At 36.8% G+C, this 14977-nt stretch overlaps 1 protein-coding gene across 1 annotated transcript in view; it reads left to right on the top strand.

Annotated features, from left to right (window-relative positions):
- PCSK5 (proprotein convertase subtilisin/kexin type 5) overlaps nt 1–14977 on the top strand; it is a 257528-nt gene that overhangs the window by 227397 nt on the left and 15154 nt on the right. Inside the window, exons 25-28 of the mRNA XM_074855002.1 lie at nt 662–704; nt 1546–1688; nt 2890–3090; nt 14816–14899. Of these exons, the coding sequence (XP_074711103.1) occupies nt 662–704; nt 1546–1688; nt 2890–3090; nt 14816–14899 (471 nt within the window). The remainder of the gene's footprint in view (nt 1–661; nt 705–1545; nt 1689–2889; nt 3091–14815; nt 14900–14977) is intronic.

The raw sequence follows: 14977 nt of genomic DNA, 5'->3' as shown, positions 1-14977 counted from the left end.
TAGTGGAATGTTGTACAAAATATTCTTCACTTCCTGTGAGCATAAAGCCATATTCATCACTGTAGTAGTTTTAAGGAGTTGTTTAACACTTTTTCTGTTCATTCAACAAAATTTTTTAATGCGAAAATTAATTTTCTGATGAGAAAGTTTACCCAAAATCCTTCCCTCCACCCACTCCATATAGAAAGGTGTTTGTCTAGCTCAGGATTTTTACGATTAAACTCATTACTTAGATGTTTTTGAAAAGTTTGTTTAGAGGGGCCAAATGCGTTTAACTCATCTCTGCAACAAATAAATAAATAGAATGAAACTACAGATTTGGATAACTTAGAGTCTCCTTTTAAGAGTTCATTTTGCCCAATGTGAGCTTCAGGGAAGGTTTCGCTTTTCAAAGGAGCATTTCCTAAACACTCAGCATCTTCTAGGTACCTTATGTTGAGGACTCAAAAGTCACAAATTACTGCAAAAATACAGGCCAGAACCTGACTGTGGAAGAGTTTATCTCCAAAAAATGTAAACAGAGATTCAGAGATAATAATGTTCTAGTTATGGTTGCAGTAATTTTAATGTAAGAAATATTAACATAAAAATGGTGTAGTACTTTTTTGCATTCTGGTTTTAACTCTGAATATTATTTACCTAATTCCATTTTTAATTTCAGATGACCCACAAATCTGTATAACATGCATTCAGAACTATTACATGTAAGTATAGCTGTATAGTTCTTCATGCCTATACATTTTTCTAAAGCAAAAACGTGTGCTTCACAACATAGATCTAACTGTGCTGAGTATGTTATCCCATTGCTTTTAAGTATCACCTGTCTGAGAACAGTAACTTTGGAAAAAGGCTCGGGAAATGCTGAAGAACTAGCCAATCGCTCACTATCAAGGCCTTTTTAAACTTACAGGCTGATGCAAACTTTGCATATGTGAAGAGACAAATATGGAACAGAAAGGATCTAAAAGTTAAACAGCACCTCTGGATTTGGAACTAGTATGTTCTTAGTATATCGTGTCCAGTTCTGGTATTTGCAGTTTAGCAGGCACACTTAAAAATGTAAGGAGGTTAATTGAAAGTTTAACTTAAACAGAGGGAAAAGAAGAACTCTACTGCTTTTCAAAGAGACAGTTAAGAGATCTCTAAAAATTACCATGACAAAAGAAGTTGTTGATAAAAAGGTGATTCAATCTAGCTATAAACAATGTCATTGAATTATATATTTTCACAAGTGGTCAGCTCTTTACAACCACAACATTAAAATTTCTAATTAAGCATGCATTTGTTCTTGTGCCTACATTTAAAAAAGAAAATCAAATTAGTTATATTTAAGAACCCTGAGATTAGAAAACATGACTTGTTAATATTTGCCACTTGAATAAGTGACCTAACCACAAATACATTTTGAATACTTCATTAGAGGAATAATTTCTGTTAATTAAGATGAGAATAAAGCTTTACCATTACCGTATCCAGAAACATACAGAAAACAAACCTAATGACCTCAGAAGAAACTTACAGATGATGTTCTACTTTATCTTACAGGTATGAACAGCATTGCTATAAATACTGCCCAGAAAATACCTACGCAGATGAAAGTTCTCTGCAGTGTAGAGAGTGTCCTAGCAATTGTGATAGCTGTGACAGCGACAAGTGTGACTCATGTAAGGAAGGCTTTTATCTCTCAGGTAAGCAAAGTAACAAGTATGGCATACATACAAAAATATTGTAGACTATTTCTTTAGAGAAAGAGCCTGGACCCAACTTCTCAAAATTAATCTCTTCTATAGCAGACAGTTCAGGCTGAGGGAAGTTAGCACTTCACAAAATTGGGTCCGTTGCATTAACATAAGGCGGTTATGTTAGCCAGTGGTGTCGTTTGGTTCAGAGGCTCCCTATGTTTAATTACATAATCCCACTTTTTTTTTTCTAGGGGTTTTTTTTTTTTTTTTTGTGAATGCATTTCCATTCTTTTGGGCAAATACAAAAATATTGTATTTGATGCAGACTTTGTGAAAGAAGGGGCTTTTAACTCACAGAAAGACAAGGAAATGTTTCCTTACTGCTTGCAAGTCTAGTTTTACTTTGACTTTCAGGTCCACATAAAGTAACAAACCTTAAACACTCTGAAATCAGCTCAGCTAAAACCCTAAATTCCACATCAGATTCACACAAGACTAGAAATTTCCTGGCTTTATTATGAAGTCATAAATCAGGTAGGTCTCTTTCAGACATGGTGTCAAATATGAATCACAGGAAATCCTAAGGTATTCTTGTGCATTGCCTGCTGAAGGTGCCCAGTAGTGGAGTACAAAATCATCACTCTCATGGAAAACTCTGTGGTCACAACATGAGGTGCTCCAGTGATCTATGTTTTTTTAATTGAAAATGGAGGAAGCTCAAAAAGCTATCAGTGTAACAACTTCTAGGGGCTTTGCTGCAGTATGACAAGCCTTAAATTGAATCAGATTTACCTGAGTTTACCTTTATATTCACCAGAAACTAGAGATATATCCAATCCTCAAAACTTACGTATCTTGCAACAGTCTTAGGGAATTCTGGACTTAGATTTTATATTGGGCTCCTATAACAATCATAATTTTTTTACGCAGATTTGGACTTTAGTAAGATTTGTATGTGTCAGGATTTAGGATATGGATGAAAACCCATCTAGATACAAATTTAAGTGAAGATTGGTTTGAAGTTTGTAAAGTTTGCAGAAGCAACTGAGCTGAATTTCAGTTTCACACTAAAAAATTAGAGTTTATATACCTACAGAAATTTTCATGGGATCTTATATACTGTTTTTTTCTTAAAGCATTTCTTGCTGGAGACAGAGATGCTATAGGTGAATAGACACAATGATGCCAGGCTCTGTTTCTGTTGCAGGTGGCACATGTGTGAGTGAATGTGGAGATGGTTTCTTCACTGATGACATCTCTAGAGAATGCGAACCTTGCCACAGGAGCTGTGCAACGTGTGTTGGTTACAGCTATGAGCACTGTACTGGGTGCAAAAACAGTTTCCAACTATTAGGTGGGCAGTGTCTGAATCCAAGAAATTCTCTGCCCAATGGGAAGTTCTGGAGTGGTAAGTTGCAACAGATCCCTTAATGTTTTGTGTTTCTCTGAAGACTACTAAAAGTTTGAGAAAGGATATCAAGATCCTGCAGTTTGAGTGAAACTGTACTTTTGCCAAACTCATTGTCATTTTAGAAATATACTGACCAAAAACATTGGTTTCACAGAGTAAAATTAATCTTCCTGCAAATAGCATAACATTTTAATATAACTTAGGTGTTCCTTATCTGGCAGTTATCTTATCTGGATAGATAAAAGACTAAAAAATAAAAGTTAAAAAAGATTTAAAAGATAAAAGATAGATAATACATTAAGGTACTGAGAGTTCTTTATGTAAAGAACTCACAGTCTTATAAGCTATGTTTTAGACCAGATTTGTGGCTGTTGATTCCCTACACAGAAGTGAATGTAAGTTGGAGGAAATGAAAAACAATCAAATACGTGTCTCTGTGTGTGTGCAATGTGTGTTTAAAACCAAACTCTCTCCTTTTCCCCTTTCCCCCCAGTGTAGGCATGCACCACTGTCTAAGAGACCACACACAGGATGTAGAACCATATTTTGCAGTTCTTGTACTACCTTGGCTATTTCCGCAACCATCACAAAATAATCATTTCTTGGTGCCCTGATCTACAGCATGGAAATAACAATTCTCTGTTAAAAAAAAAAAAAAAAAAAAGTATTTGGAAGGAAAATGCTTTTAAATTTTAAAGCTCTTGAAGGGAATGATTCTATTAATTTTTTTAGTTATTTTCCTTCGTAAGCATCTTCAAATGTGTCCCAGTACTGTCACAAATTTCTTGTTAAGAAAGTGTTAAATGAAAAGTGTGTAGTAGGTTATTTATCATTTCCATTATGTCAGTTATATAAAGCACAATTTAATATGCTATGTTACCAAATGAGGCAGTGCTAATGACGAATTTATCACTCAGTACACAAATTAAAACTAATTTGTTATGAATATTCATTCATTAAGTGAAACCTGTGCAGCACATAGAATCTCAATAGTTAGGATTGCAAATGGTACTTTTTTATTGTATGTACATCATACCCTCCAACAAAGGGTAAAATTTCCTCTCAAGTTTTAGTATCTGCAAACACCACCATAAACACACACAAAGATCAGCAAAGATCACTGTAAGCAAAGAGAAAAGTCAGTGTCATATAATCCTTTCACTCTTTTTATAGTTGTAAAGTATCAGCTGGAATAGCACATTCAGTTTTGGGTGCAGTGTTTAAAGCAAGAAGTGGGCCGATTAGAGGGGAAACACTGAGGATTATCAGAAACCTAGGGAAAAAATTATTTACAATGAAAGGTTGAGATGAAGGGCTTGGGACTAAATAGGCAAGCTAAGAGGAACACAATCACAAAGAAGAATGGAATAGATCAAGTCTCTGCAAGTGCAGTAAACAGGACTTAAAATGCAGAAAAGGAGATTTAGATTTGTCATTGAAAAAAAAGGGGACTTTCAGATGGAATAATGGAATAACAGTAGAATCTTTGAGGAGGGTTGGAGATTTCCATCACTAGGGGTCTTTAAGAACAAACAAAAAACATCTGACAGGGATGTTTAGTGAGTGGAGCAAGGGACTAGACTACTTAAGGTTCCCTCCAGATTTATTTTTCTATCAAATAGAAATTTTCTTCTCATTCCTAAGTCTTTATTTGACTCAAACACATCAAAGAATGACTATCCTTAGATCAATATGATCTTGCATTCAAAATTTAAAATATACTAGCAAATATCTTCAGAAAAAATATTGACCATTTCTATTCATTGCCTATGTACGGAGAAATGTTGTATCAAAAGGAATAACACTTCTTCACTTCAGAAAAAGATCAGAGACTTAAAAAGGAGAAATATTAATAGAATGTTCGTCTACTCCATGCATTTTCTTGTCTTTCATCCATATGAGTAAGTATTTTTTCAATTTGAGACTATCTACATCAGTGCCATGAAAAGATCACATCTGTACTTTGGTCTATCTATTGGTTATCTATTTCTCACGCTGCCAAACAAAGTGACTCAAGCTTTTTTCTTTTGAGCAGGCAGCTGATGCAGTTCTGTAGATATCAGCACTCTTGTGCTGTGAAACCTCTTTCTCTCCATCTTGCGCACCATTTCTCTTCCCTTCCAGTAGTTAAAATACATCTTACTTATGGGCATTTCAAATTGTAAGATACATCTCTCTCAGAGCTGTGCTGGCTTGTACATTAATGACTGCTCCATAGTCACAGGATTCCTGCTGCAGTTGGAGATGGGAGTATAGGGAACCTGACTGGAGGCTCTTCACTTTCTCTCAGATAGACTTGCTGGGATTCCCGCAGTGTGGCAGCAGCTGTGCCATGTAACTGCTGAGACCAATGTTGAAGTTGGTGGTATCTTGAGCCTTTTCTCACCAGGATAGGCTTCCAAACTGTAGCAAACTTTAAAGTCAAAATGTTAATGAAGTCATCATTGTCTTTACTGAAGGTACACCCTGAATGACTACATTTACCAACAGTTTGTGAGGTTTCTTGCTCAGATACTGTAGGATCATCTGGTTCTTACATATCAATAATATTCATTTGTTAATTAACAACATAGTCTAAATGATTGATTTTTTTGGCTAGAATATCACTCTTTCCCTCATTTCTTTTGATGATGCACTCAACAGGCAGATATCAACTGAGTCCAGATTTTCAACTGTGACATCTATATTTGAAATTCTCCTTCCATGCTGAAGATCCTTAACAAAAAATAAAGGATTCAGGCAGGACCAAACCACATTTAACTCTAGCAGCACATCATACCAATAAGGTAGCTCCTAGTTAGAGACTGCAGTACATTTCACACCCTGATACTGTTTCAAAATACATGGATAATTTTAGAAGGAAAAAAAAAAGACAAATCAACAGCTTCACTATCTGTTACAATTATTTTCTTCATTGTCAAAAGCTTTCTGAAAACCAATAACATTTAGAAGAGGCAGTTACTGTCTTTTATTGCTTTTTCCAACAATGCTGTAGGATCAGTACAAGAATGGACGAAAAGAAAACCTATCTGTGCTCCTTGAAACTTACTGTCAGTAAGGATTCTGGCTGGCATGCCTGTACAGAAAAACTCCCTGGGCTTGGAACAATGATCCTGCTTCAGACCTTCTTAAGCATTTCTGTAGGGCCTCCTCTTTTCCATTAGATAATGGAAAAGAAGATAATGGGGACAGAGAAAATACTTTTTCTTTCATACAGGGTGCAACCTCATGGCATCTTTCCAAGTTTTTCACTGCTTCCTCTGGACAGATCTCCAAATATTTTATCCCAGACTACTTCTTCTGTTCTTTATCTTGTTTATAGCTGTAATTCTCTCCAGAGTTATTTCTTCTTAGTGAAAGACAAGTATCTTCCACCCCATCTTTGGTCAAACTCAGTTTCTAAGGGTAGCCTGTTGTACAGCATGGGCATGGTCCAAGAAGCTTGTCCATTCTGCAGGGGATATTAGAATACTTTCATGTTTGTTCACCAGCCCAGTAGGGGCAAGCCTGTGTCTGAGATTTGGCTTTTGGCTCTCATCCTCTCTACCCATTTATCAATGTACATTTCTTCTTCCACTAAGTGCTCGGTGGCCTCAACACATTTATGTTGGTGCAGCACCATGACAGAGCTGCCTCTGAGCTTCAGTGTCCTGAATCAAAAAATCTAATTAAAGAATACAAGGCCAGACAGTTATTAGTCCTCCCACTTTGGGGGACTGAGCTGGGTGTGGGGGCCAAGCATGAAATAAACAACCTCGCCCCTGTCATGGGAATGAAGATGAGATCGCACCAAGTTCATCCTCAGCACATGCCCTGCTCCAGACAATGAAGGAAGACAACACAACTAGGAAGATAGCCAAAATTTCCAAATCCAGTAGTTTACATCAGCTTTTAACATGTTAGTCTTCTATTTACTCTTTTTCTTTAGAAATGTTACTAACAGAAAGTTGCGGTATTAGACCTTGAACTGTATTTACAAATAACGAGGCCAGTTCTCTTGACTCTTCCAGCCACATGGATTCAGTGGGTTCCACTGTGGTTTTAGTGACTGTGTTGATGTACCGTATGGGACAAAGTCAGTTTTGGGAAACAAAGACTGTTTTGTTTGGTTCCAAGGCTAACATAAATTAAAGGCTAGCACATCCGAGACTGCCATGGAGAAACTAGTCTGACATTCTTTGCCGTTTGAGAGACTTGTCCATCTAGGTGAGGATTAAAACCTTTGCAAATGTGGAATACACTTTTTTCCATGTTTAAGATTTCACTTCTATTTCCTATGCGAGGATAAATAATAGACCAGTTTTATGAATTTTTATGAACACACACTCCAACAACCAAAACATTCTATGAAAAAACAACTTTCTAAAATTATATTTACTTTGGGGGTATACTCTGCTGGGCAAAGAGTTCAGACCATATCAGGAATTATTAAGTCATATCCAGACCATGTCTGTTATCCAGGCTTTTTAAAAGCCAGGGCAAGCCAAGAAAGAAAAAAAGAAAAAAAAAAAAAGATCAAGCTCTGTGTTTCTAACGTGAAACATCTGTATTTTATCTCATGTACCAGATGATGAAATTACTTTGGACGCCAGGAGACACACTAGTGTAAGCTTGATTCACACCCCTTTCCAACTGGATTAGATATTTTGCAAGTTACGGTCAGGTCTTCATCTTGTCTGTTCACTGTAAATACTGCACCCTAAAAACTCATTCACTCCTCAGTTACACAGTTTAATCTACCACATTCTTCTGAAAAGTACAAAAGGAAAAAATGGGTATGGAATGAGGTCTGTTTCTGATGCAAGCTCAAAACGGAATATGTGCTTCTTTACATGCAGATAATATACGCTGTAGTAAACCATGCAGCTAAATAGCAGCTGGTTCTGTTTACTATTACATACCACCCCCAATAATAAGAGCAACCTCCCACAAGCAGCCATTAACCAACTGCATCCATGTTGCGTATTTTCCTCTGCCTAAATACAGAGTAAAACAAAAACAGTAGAAATGTACTGGTTGAGAGAAAACAGTAATTCAGTCTTTAAAATGATTATTTAAGAGGATCTTAATGCAGCTCTGCAGATATACATATAAAGGTCTCAGAATATGGAAGGGGAAAAAAAAAGGAATGGGGTGGGCAGAAGACAGTGGAGAAATAAGCAGCAGGAGAGAATGGGTCATAGTCTTCCAAATGTGAAAATGTTATGACATTTAGAATTCAGAATTAGAGCATCATGGGAAGACTTAGGAGACCTTTTTAAGCATCATCCATATCTGAAATTTCAGGTTGCTAGAGGCAAGCAAAAATGGTTCATTATCCCCTATGTTCTAAGGCATGTCAATTTCATATTCTAGGTATTTGTTTGTAAACTAATACTATGGTTGTTGCAAGATAACTATATCTGGAATTAATGGTTATTGGGGATTGTGATTTACTTTTCAGCACTCCTATAGTTTCCTTAAATTTACAGTTCACATAAGTCTTCAAAATGGGATAGGTCTAGTATTTTACTACATATGTTTATTGTTTTTATTACATTTTACCGTATCTATGTAATTGTAATTACCTCATGGACATCCGTAACTTGTTTTTGTGTTTTTATTCATGGCTGATCAGTTTTGCAAGGCCAGCGCCACACATGGAATAAAATCTAACAATTTAAGTAGCATCTCAACTGGATCACATTCAAATCACATCTCACTACACAGTATAAAAGCTAGACAGGTCACCTTCTAAAAGGAATATGCTTGCAGTTACAAACAGCCCTGGCACTTAATTTCCGTCTTCATTCCTCGCTGCAGCAACTGTGCCATGGTCCAACAATAAAATATACTGTAAAAATACTTTCTTAGTAGAAGACAATGTCTAGAAGCTAAGGGTATTACAAATGTACACAGGGAGATACTCGATAGCAACTCAAAACTACAAGTTTTTAAGTCCCCCTTTTACTCGTAGAAGAACATGAATAAATAAGATTTAAAATCAAGACAACAAACCATCCTTTATTAGTCTGAACACTGACTGCTTGCATTACCTGGCATAAAGATCCGTTGTCCATAAGGAGTGGGTAGAGAGAGAAAACTGGACAATACAAAGGGGGTGAACATAGCCTACTAAGAACTCTTATAATGCAGTTGTGACTTTAAATAAAATTAAGAAGGGATCATAATCTACTTCAAATGCTGTTATATTTAAAGGTATGTCTCTTTAGATATGGCCATATCTCTGCTCATATATCCTCAGGTTTTGTGGAGGGTTTCATGTTGGATTTTTTTAATAAACTTTACATTCTCCAGAACACGTGGTGAGCATGTGAAGAGGACCACACTTCTTTCCACGTGGACCTATGTTTTTCACCCTGAATATTTTTGAAGACTCATTTAATCTTTCTTTAAAATCAAACTGAAAAATTCTGGGAGCTCAAAGTAAGATCACTTAAGCAAAAAGAAAGGAAATATGGGGAAAAGTGTTAAATAGAGCTAAAATTTCACTCATTTTTTCCTTCATTCAGTTTGGGGTCACAAGTTAAGTCTTACAGTACTAGCTGTTAAGAAACTCTGCCACTGCCTCATTCATGTTGCACAAGCCCAAAGGAGAAAAGAAAATAGAAAAAAATGTATTTTCCAGTCTACCTTCACTCTTCCAGTTTGATAATCCCTTGAATAAACTCAAGGGCCAAGAGCACTATGGTAGCTTTGGAGCTACAGTAAATCTTAGCTCAAGAAATAGTGTGATTCAGTTTCTCAGTTTCCAGAAAGGAATAAAAGAGACTTAGTTTTGTGTACGTCAAAGTTGTTACTCATTCTGACAAAGACACAAGAATCAACGTGACATTGAGTCAGACTCTGGCCTGAATAGAGTTTAAATAGAAGACATTTTCATATGAAAAAATCCCAACAAAACAAAACAAGAAAGAATATAAGGATAAAAACAGTTTGGTAGATCTGAACAGGTCATACAGTTTGACCTTTAAAAAAGGAAGAGCAGAACAGTATAATAATAGAATACAGTGTTTTTTCAGAGCCAATGTCCCACTTTTAGAATATGGGTGGTTTACAATTCTGCATCATAGACTAATGCCTTCTGCATTTACAAGTTTCATTTGCAACCATAAGAGCTACCAACTGAAATATTAAAGGAAAGCTTGTTGGATCCTCAAGTACAGAATAGCATCCTTTAGGGGAAAGAAAAATACAACCCAACAGCCAAAACCAGTCATTTCCAAGCTTTCCATTTATCATCTGTCGAAAGACCAAGGAAATACATTTTGCATGACCATTTTTCAGCTTTGTAAGACTGTTCTTTGGAAAGCTCTCATTACATTATTGAAAGTTGTATGCATGGGTTTCTGTAAACAAATCTCTTGCATCACATTTGCCTATTTGGGGAACTTTTTGCTATACAACAAAATTACATTTAAAAACTTCACATGATTCTAAACGTGTGTTGGGGTTTTTTTAAGTAAATGAAAGCTTATTTCCAGTGAATAAGAGGCTGATCACAGAAAAACATCTTTTTAATTGTCCATAATTTAAAAAAAGAGGAAAAAAAATGTAAGAATTGTTGTGTCAGTACTAAAGTTGGGTCATTTAAGTGTTTATATTTGACTGGAAGGCTAAACGCTGTCTCCCGTGGCGACTACCAGAAGCCCAATTGCTTGTGTACATTCCCCTCTTGTGGCGATTATCTAGTATTACAGAAAACAACAAATGCTGCCAAGGGGAAGAGGATTAAATGGAAGTAAAAAGTACTTCAAAAAAGATCTTTCTTTTTAATTGTAAGGCTTGAAATGTTTTTGAAACAATGAGTTCGTTTAGACATTCTTCAGCAGTATAACAACTTCTTCTTCACTTAACCTTACTGTCCCACTATTTATTTTTTATATTACACCAACTCTCTTGCCAGCATCAAGGTCCTTCTCCACTGGCAATACATACTTCAGTAATATTTCTGGCTTGCTTCTTCACACATATAACTGGTATTAAATTACAGCATCCTGTATCCTACCCAGTAGGGATTTTTAAAAAATAAAACATAAGCCAGGGTAAGGTAGCTGGATGCAAAGCTGCTGAAAAGGGAAATGAAAATTTATATTATATACCGAATATTTAGAAAAAGGCCAAATAACATTTTCATTGAAAAAAATCAGAACTCTTCCTTGACAAATTCTGAAGATTTATCAAAGCAAGCGATGGAGTAACGGAAGATGTGCAGCTGTAGGCAGACATCAGGAACAGATGGTCTTTCCTTCAGTTCTAGATGCAAAGTGACAAACATTAATTAAAGCTTACTTGGATGTGTAATATATCATCAATTATTTGATGGTCTTTTTCAGAGAGTGCCAAATGACTAGTGTCTAAAAAGGAAAAATCTTAGGATTTGCAGACCAGTGGGGATCTTCTCTCAAAAGCAGAAAAAGAGAGAAGGCCTGCATATTTAAGGATAGGAGAATAGCAAATCTATTAACACCAAACATTCAGCTTTTCTGCAGTATTACTTATATTCTTACAGATGACATCAAGAAGGATACTCTTTAAGGATTTGTTCAATAATGAATAGTCAGGAAAAACATGAAGCTAAGAAGTAGTCTCTCCAAAAAAATCTTGTGAGAGTGAATTTCTGCATCTCACAAGAGTAAGCAGTGGTCACCAGCAAGTTACTTTGAGGGTTATTTGGATAAGCAAACTGAAAACGCTTGTGCATTATATGGTTAGGTACATCTAGAGGCTTGAAAGAGACTTGAACTGCCCTCTACATTCAGTTCATTTAAATGAACTAGAATCCTCTTGGAATAGCATGTTGTAACCTGAAATATAGACAATAGGTCTTCAGCATAGAGAAAAGCCATAGAAAATATGTCAGCAAGAGACAGAAAGGATCTAAACTCACAGGACCTGCTATTGTAGAAAGCCTTACAAGATAACCACATCCACACACCTAAAAAGGACTAAGAAAAGCAGAACAAAATGCTTGTTCTCCTCAAGGATGACATTCACAGGCAACTAAAAATGGTATTTTAAAATTACTTTGTAGCTTTTCACTCCCTAAATTACACAACTATTAATCCATTTGTAAATATACAACTTATACATCGATAGTGCAAAGTACAGAGCCTAATCAGAATTTTTCAAGAAATCTTCTTTCACCCTAAATATTCAATGAACTTGACAACTCCCTCCCCAGCAGCAGGAGCCTCACTGCAAAGGGCCCCAGCCCTGAGACCTCAGTTATACTGATACCAGACGATGGGGCATTTCAATGCTGCTTTAAGTAGCACTGAAGTCACTTCACACATTGAGGTCTCCTTGTGTCTCTCCAGTCCTTCATCAATATCTACCCCTGTGCTATCCTCCCACCTCTGCAACTTCAGAGATTACTTAATAGTAAATCCCTCTTCTTCCACCTCTTCGGCCCCCAATGCTTATATATCACTTCCACCTTTTATTCTTCCACAAGCCAGGGACTCTGTACCTTCCTCACTTGTTCTCATCTTTCCAAAGAGCTTTTCCAGACATTTTCATTTTTGCACACTGATGATTAGCTGATATTATACCCCTTAGGTTCAGCTGTGGTCAATATGAAGTCACAAAGGTGACACAACCTTCCTGTATACTCAAACACAGAGATTTTATGTCAGCTGTTTAGCAGCAACTGAGGTTGCACATCTCCAAATTCAGTTTCAGGCATTTTCTATCTCCAGAAGGCCTCTGTACCTTTGGAGTTGAAAATTGCCTTCAGGTGGCACTTACTGAAACACTGTCATAGTCCCACCTGTCTTCATCCTTGATAGGTCTCTGACTCACCATGGGCACCAACACTTCTGGCTACTAAAGCCAATGCTAAAGTGCTCTTTGTTGTCTTTTGGGATATGCAGAAGGGTCTAATAGTTCTGTTGGCCTCAGACTGGTCAGACCCAGCCTGCAGTCTGGACTGTCACAAGCCCCATTCACCCTGACAGTGTGCAGCTTTCTTCAGTTGCATACATTATCCTGTGGATCCTATGACCTGTGCCTAGACCCTGCAAACACTCTTGGGCCCTTGTTCAGGGAGGGCAGAGATGCTGTTGCCAGAGGGGTGGTGACAAGGAAAACTCTCCTAATCTTCTGCTCTATCTGGAGCTGCTTTATATTGTACTAGTTACTAGCAAGAGTTGCAACACTACAGGATTTCACTATCCTGTGCAAGTAGTACTCACAAGTAGTCCTGGAAAGAATGACTAATCATGTCCTTGCTGAGTGCTCTACTGTTAAACAGCCAGGTTTTGATCTGTTGTGCTGCCCCTGAACACTCCTGAGTTGTTCTTCTTCTAGCCAGGGACAGCATATTGAGAGATATTTGAGCACAGAGAGTTTTTAAGATGTTCTAAACTGCTGGTAGAGTCAGACATGGATGTAACATATTGTTATAGATTGTCTCCTGACCACCTTGAATGTGGATCTAATTTCTTTCACTGAGATAGCTATGGCTCAGTTCATTTAGCAGTACAGTTATAAATAATTATTAATATTTTCATTATTATTCCTCCTTCTTCTGCCCCTGTGCCATGTTATGCACATTACCCACTTTTCTACTGTCTCTCTGCTTAATAAAATGCCCACCATTTCCCTTTGTGGGAAAGGGCTCTATATAAGTCTCCTGATCTCCTCCATCCTGTTTTTAACCCGAAACATTTACTTTCACGACTTTCATTCAAAATGTCAACCTTTTTAACTACGTTGCTATAACAGGCAGAACAAAAAAGTGTAGTGATATGCTGCATGTGGCAAATGGATACTGTCAGCCAGTCCATTGATTTACAGGAATCATACACATTTAATTGGCAAGATGAGCTGGATGTGCTAACTCAGGTGCAAAGCTCAATCTACAACCCATTTCTGATTTCTTTTTGATTTTTTATCTTCAGCAATATCAAAAGGTTACTGTCTTCTGTCCACTGGCCCACAATTACTTTTTCATCAGATACCCGTTTCGCATTGTTATAACTGCTTGGATCAAAATACAGAACTGCATGATGGTACCTATTATATTGCATGACAAACTTTCTCTGTATTAAGTATGATCCTCAAATGCAGAGCTGAGTAACATATTGAATAAGGTCTATGCAAAGCATAACCAAAGTCTTAGTTTTCCACAGGCATAAAAACTCCATTTGACATGTCAGACTCTTCCTTTTGGAGGGAAATAGCAGGCAATAGTTTTGGGGAGAAGTATTTAACAGCTCTTCCTTCCAAGCACTCATTTCCCTCTCCTTCCTAGAGTTTTCTCCCTTAGTTACACTGTAATGTTGCTCTGCAACCAGCTAGCACAAAAACTCCAGGAAAACACTACACCAAGTGCCCCAAATTTACATACTTTCTAGCTCTTTCTGTTTGTAATCTATTAGGATTACAGATCTGGATTTAGTTTTGGACCACTACATTGAAACTAACATTATTAAACTAGATTATTGTTCTCATTCAAAATGAGCAGTCCAGAACAGTGCCTTAGTGAATCTCAGGATATATTTTCCTTTAATACAACTCTTAACTCACCATTTAAGAGAGTGGAATTGAGCACAATCATCAAGTTCTTTAACTTTGTGAATTCCAAAAATTCAGAGGTACATTTTCAAAACAGCTTAGAAAAAGCCATAGGAAATGGCTCCCCTAAAGGGAGGGGAAATGAACAAAACCAGCCTATAAGACAGTAAAAAAAATGGAACTTACTTTCCTTTCATCTCAGATGCAAAAAAAAAATTGCAGTCCTGTGATCCTTCATGTAGGACCTGTGAGAAATCTGCTGACATATGTACTTCATGTCCAGAAGGTAAGAGACTTCAGCTTCTTTGTGTAAGTTTTGCAAGAGGTTAAAATATTCTGTATCCTACACATTTCCAGGGAATGT

This window comes from Strix uralensis, chromosome Z (assembly GCF_047716275.1).
Source record: "Strix uralensis isolate ZFMK-TIS-50842 chromosome Z, bStrUra1, whole genome shotgun sequence".
NCBI classification, from domain to species: Eukaryota; Metazoa; Chordata; class Aves; order Strigiformes; family Strigidae; genus Strix; species Strix uralensis.
Note: the sequence above shows the minus strand (reverse complement) of the source record. Positions and strands in the feature narration are given on the sequence as shown.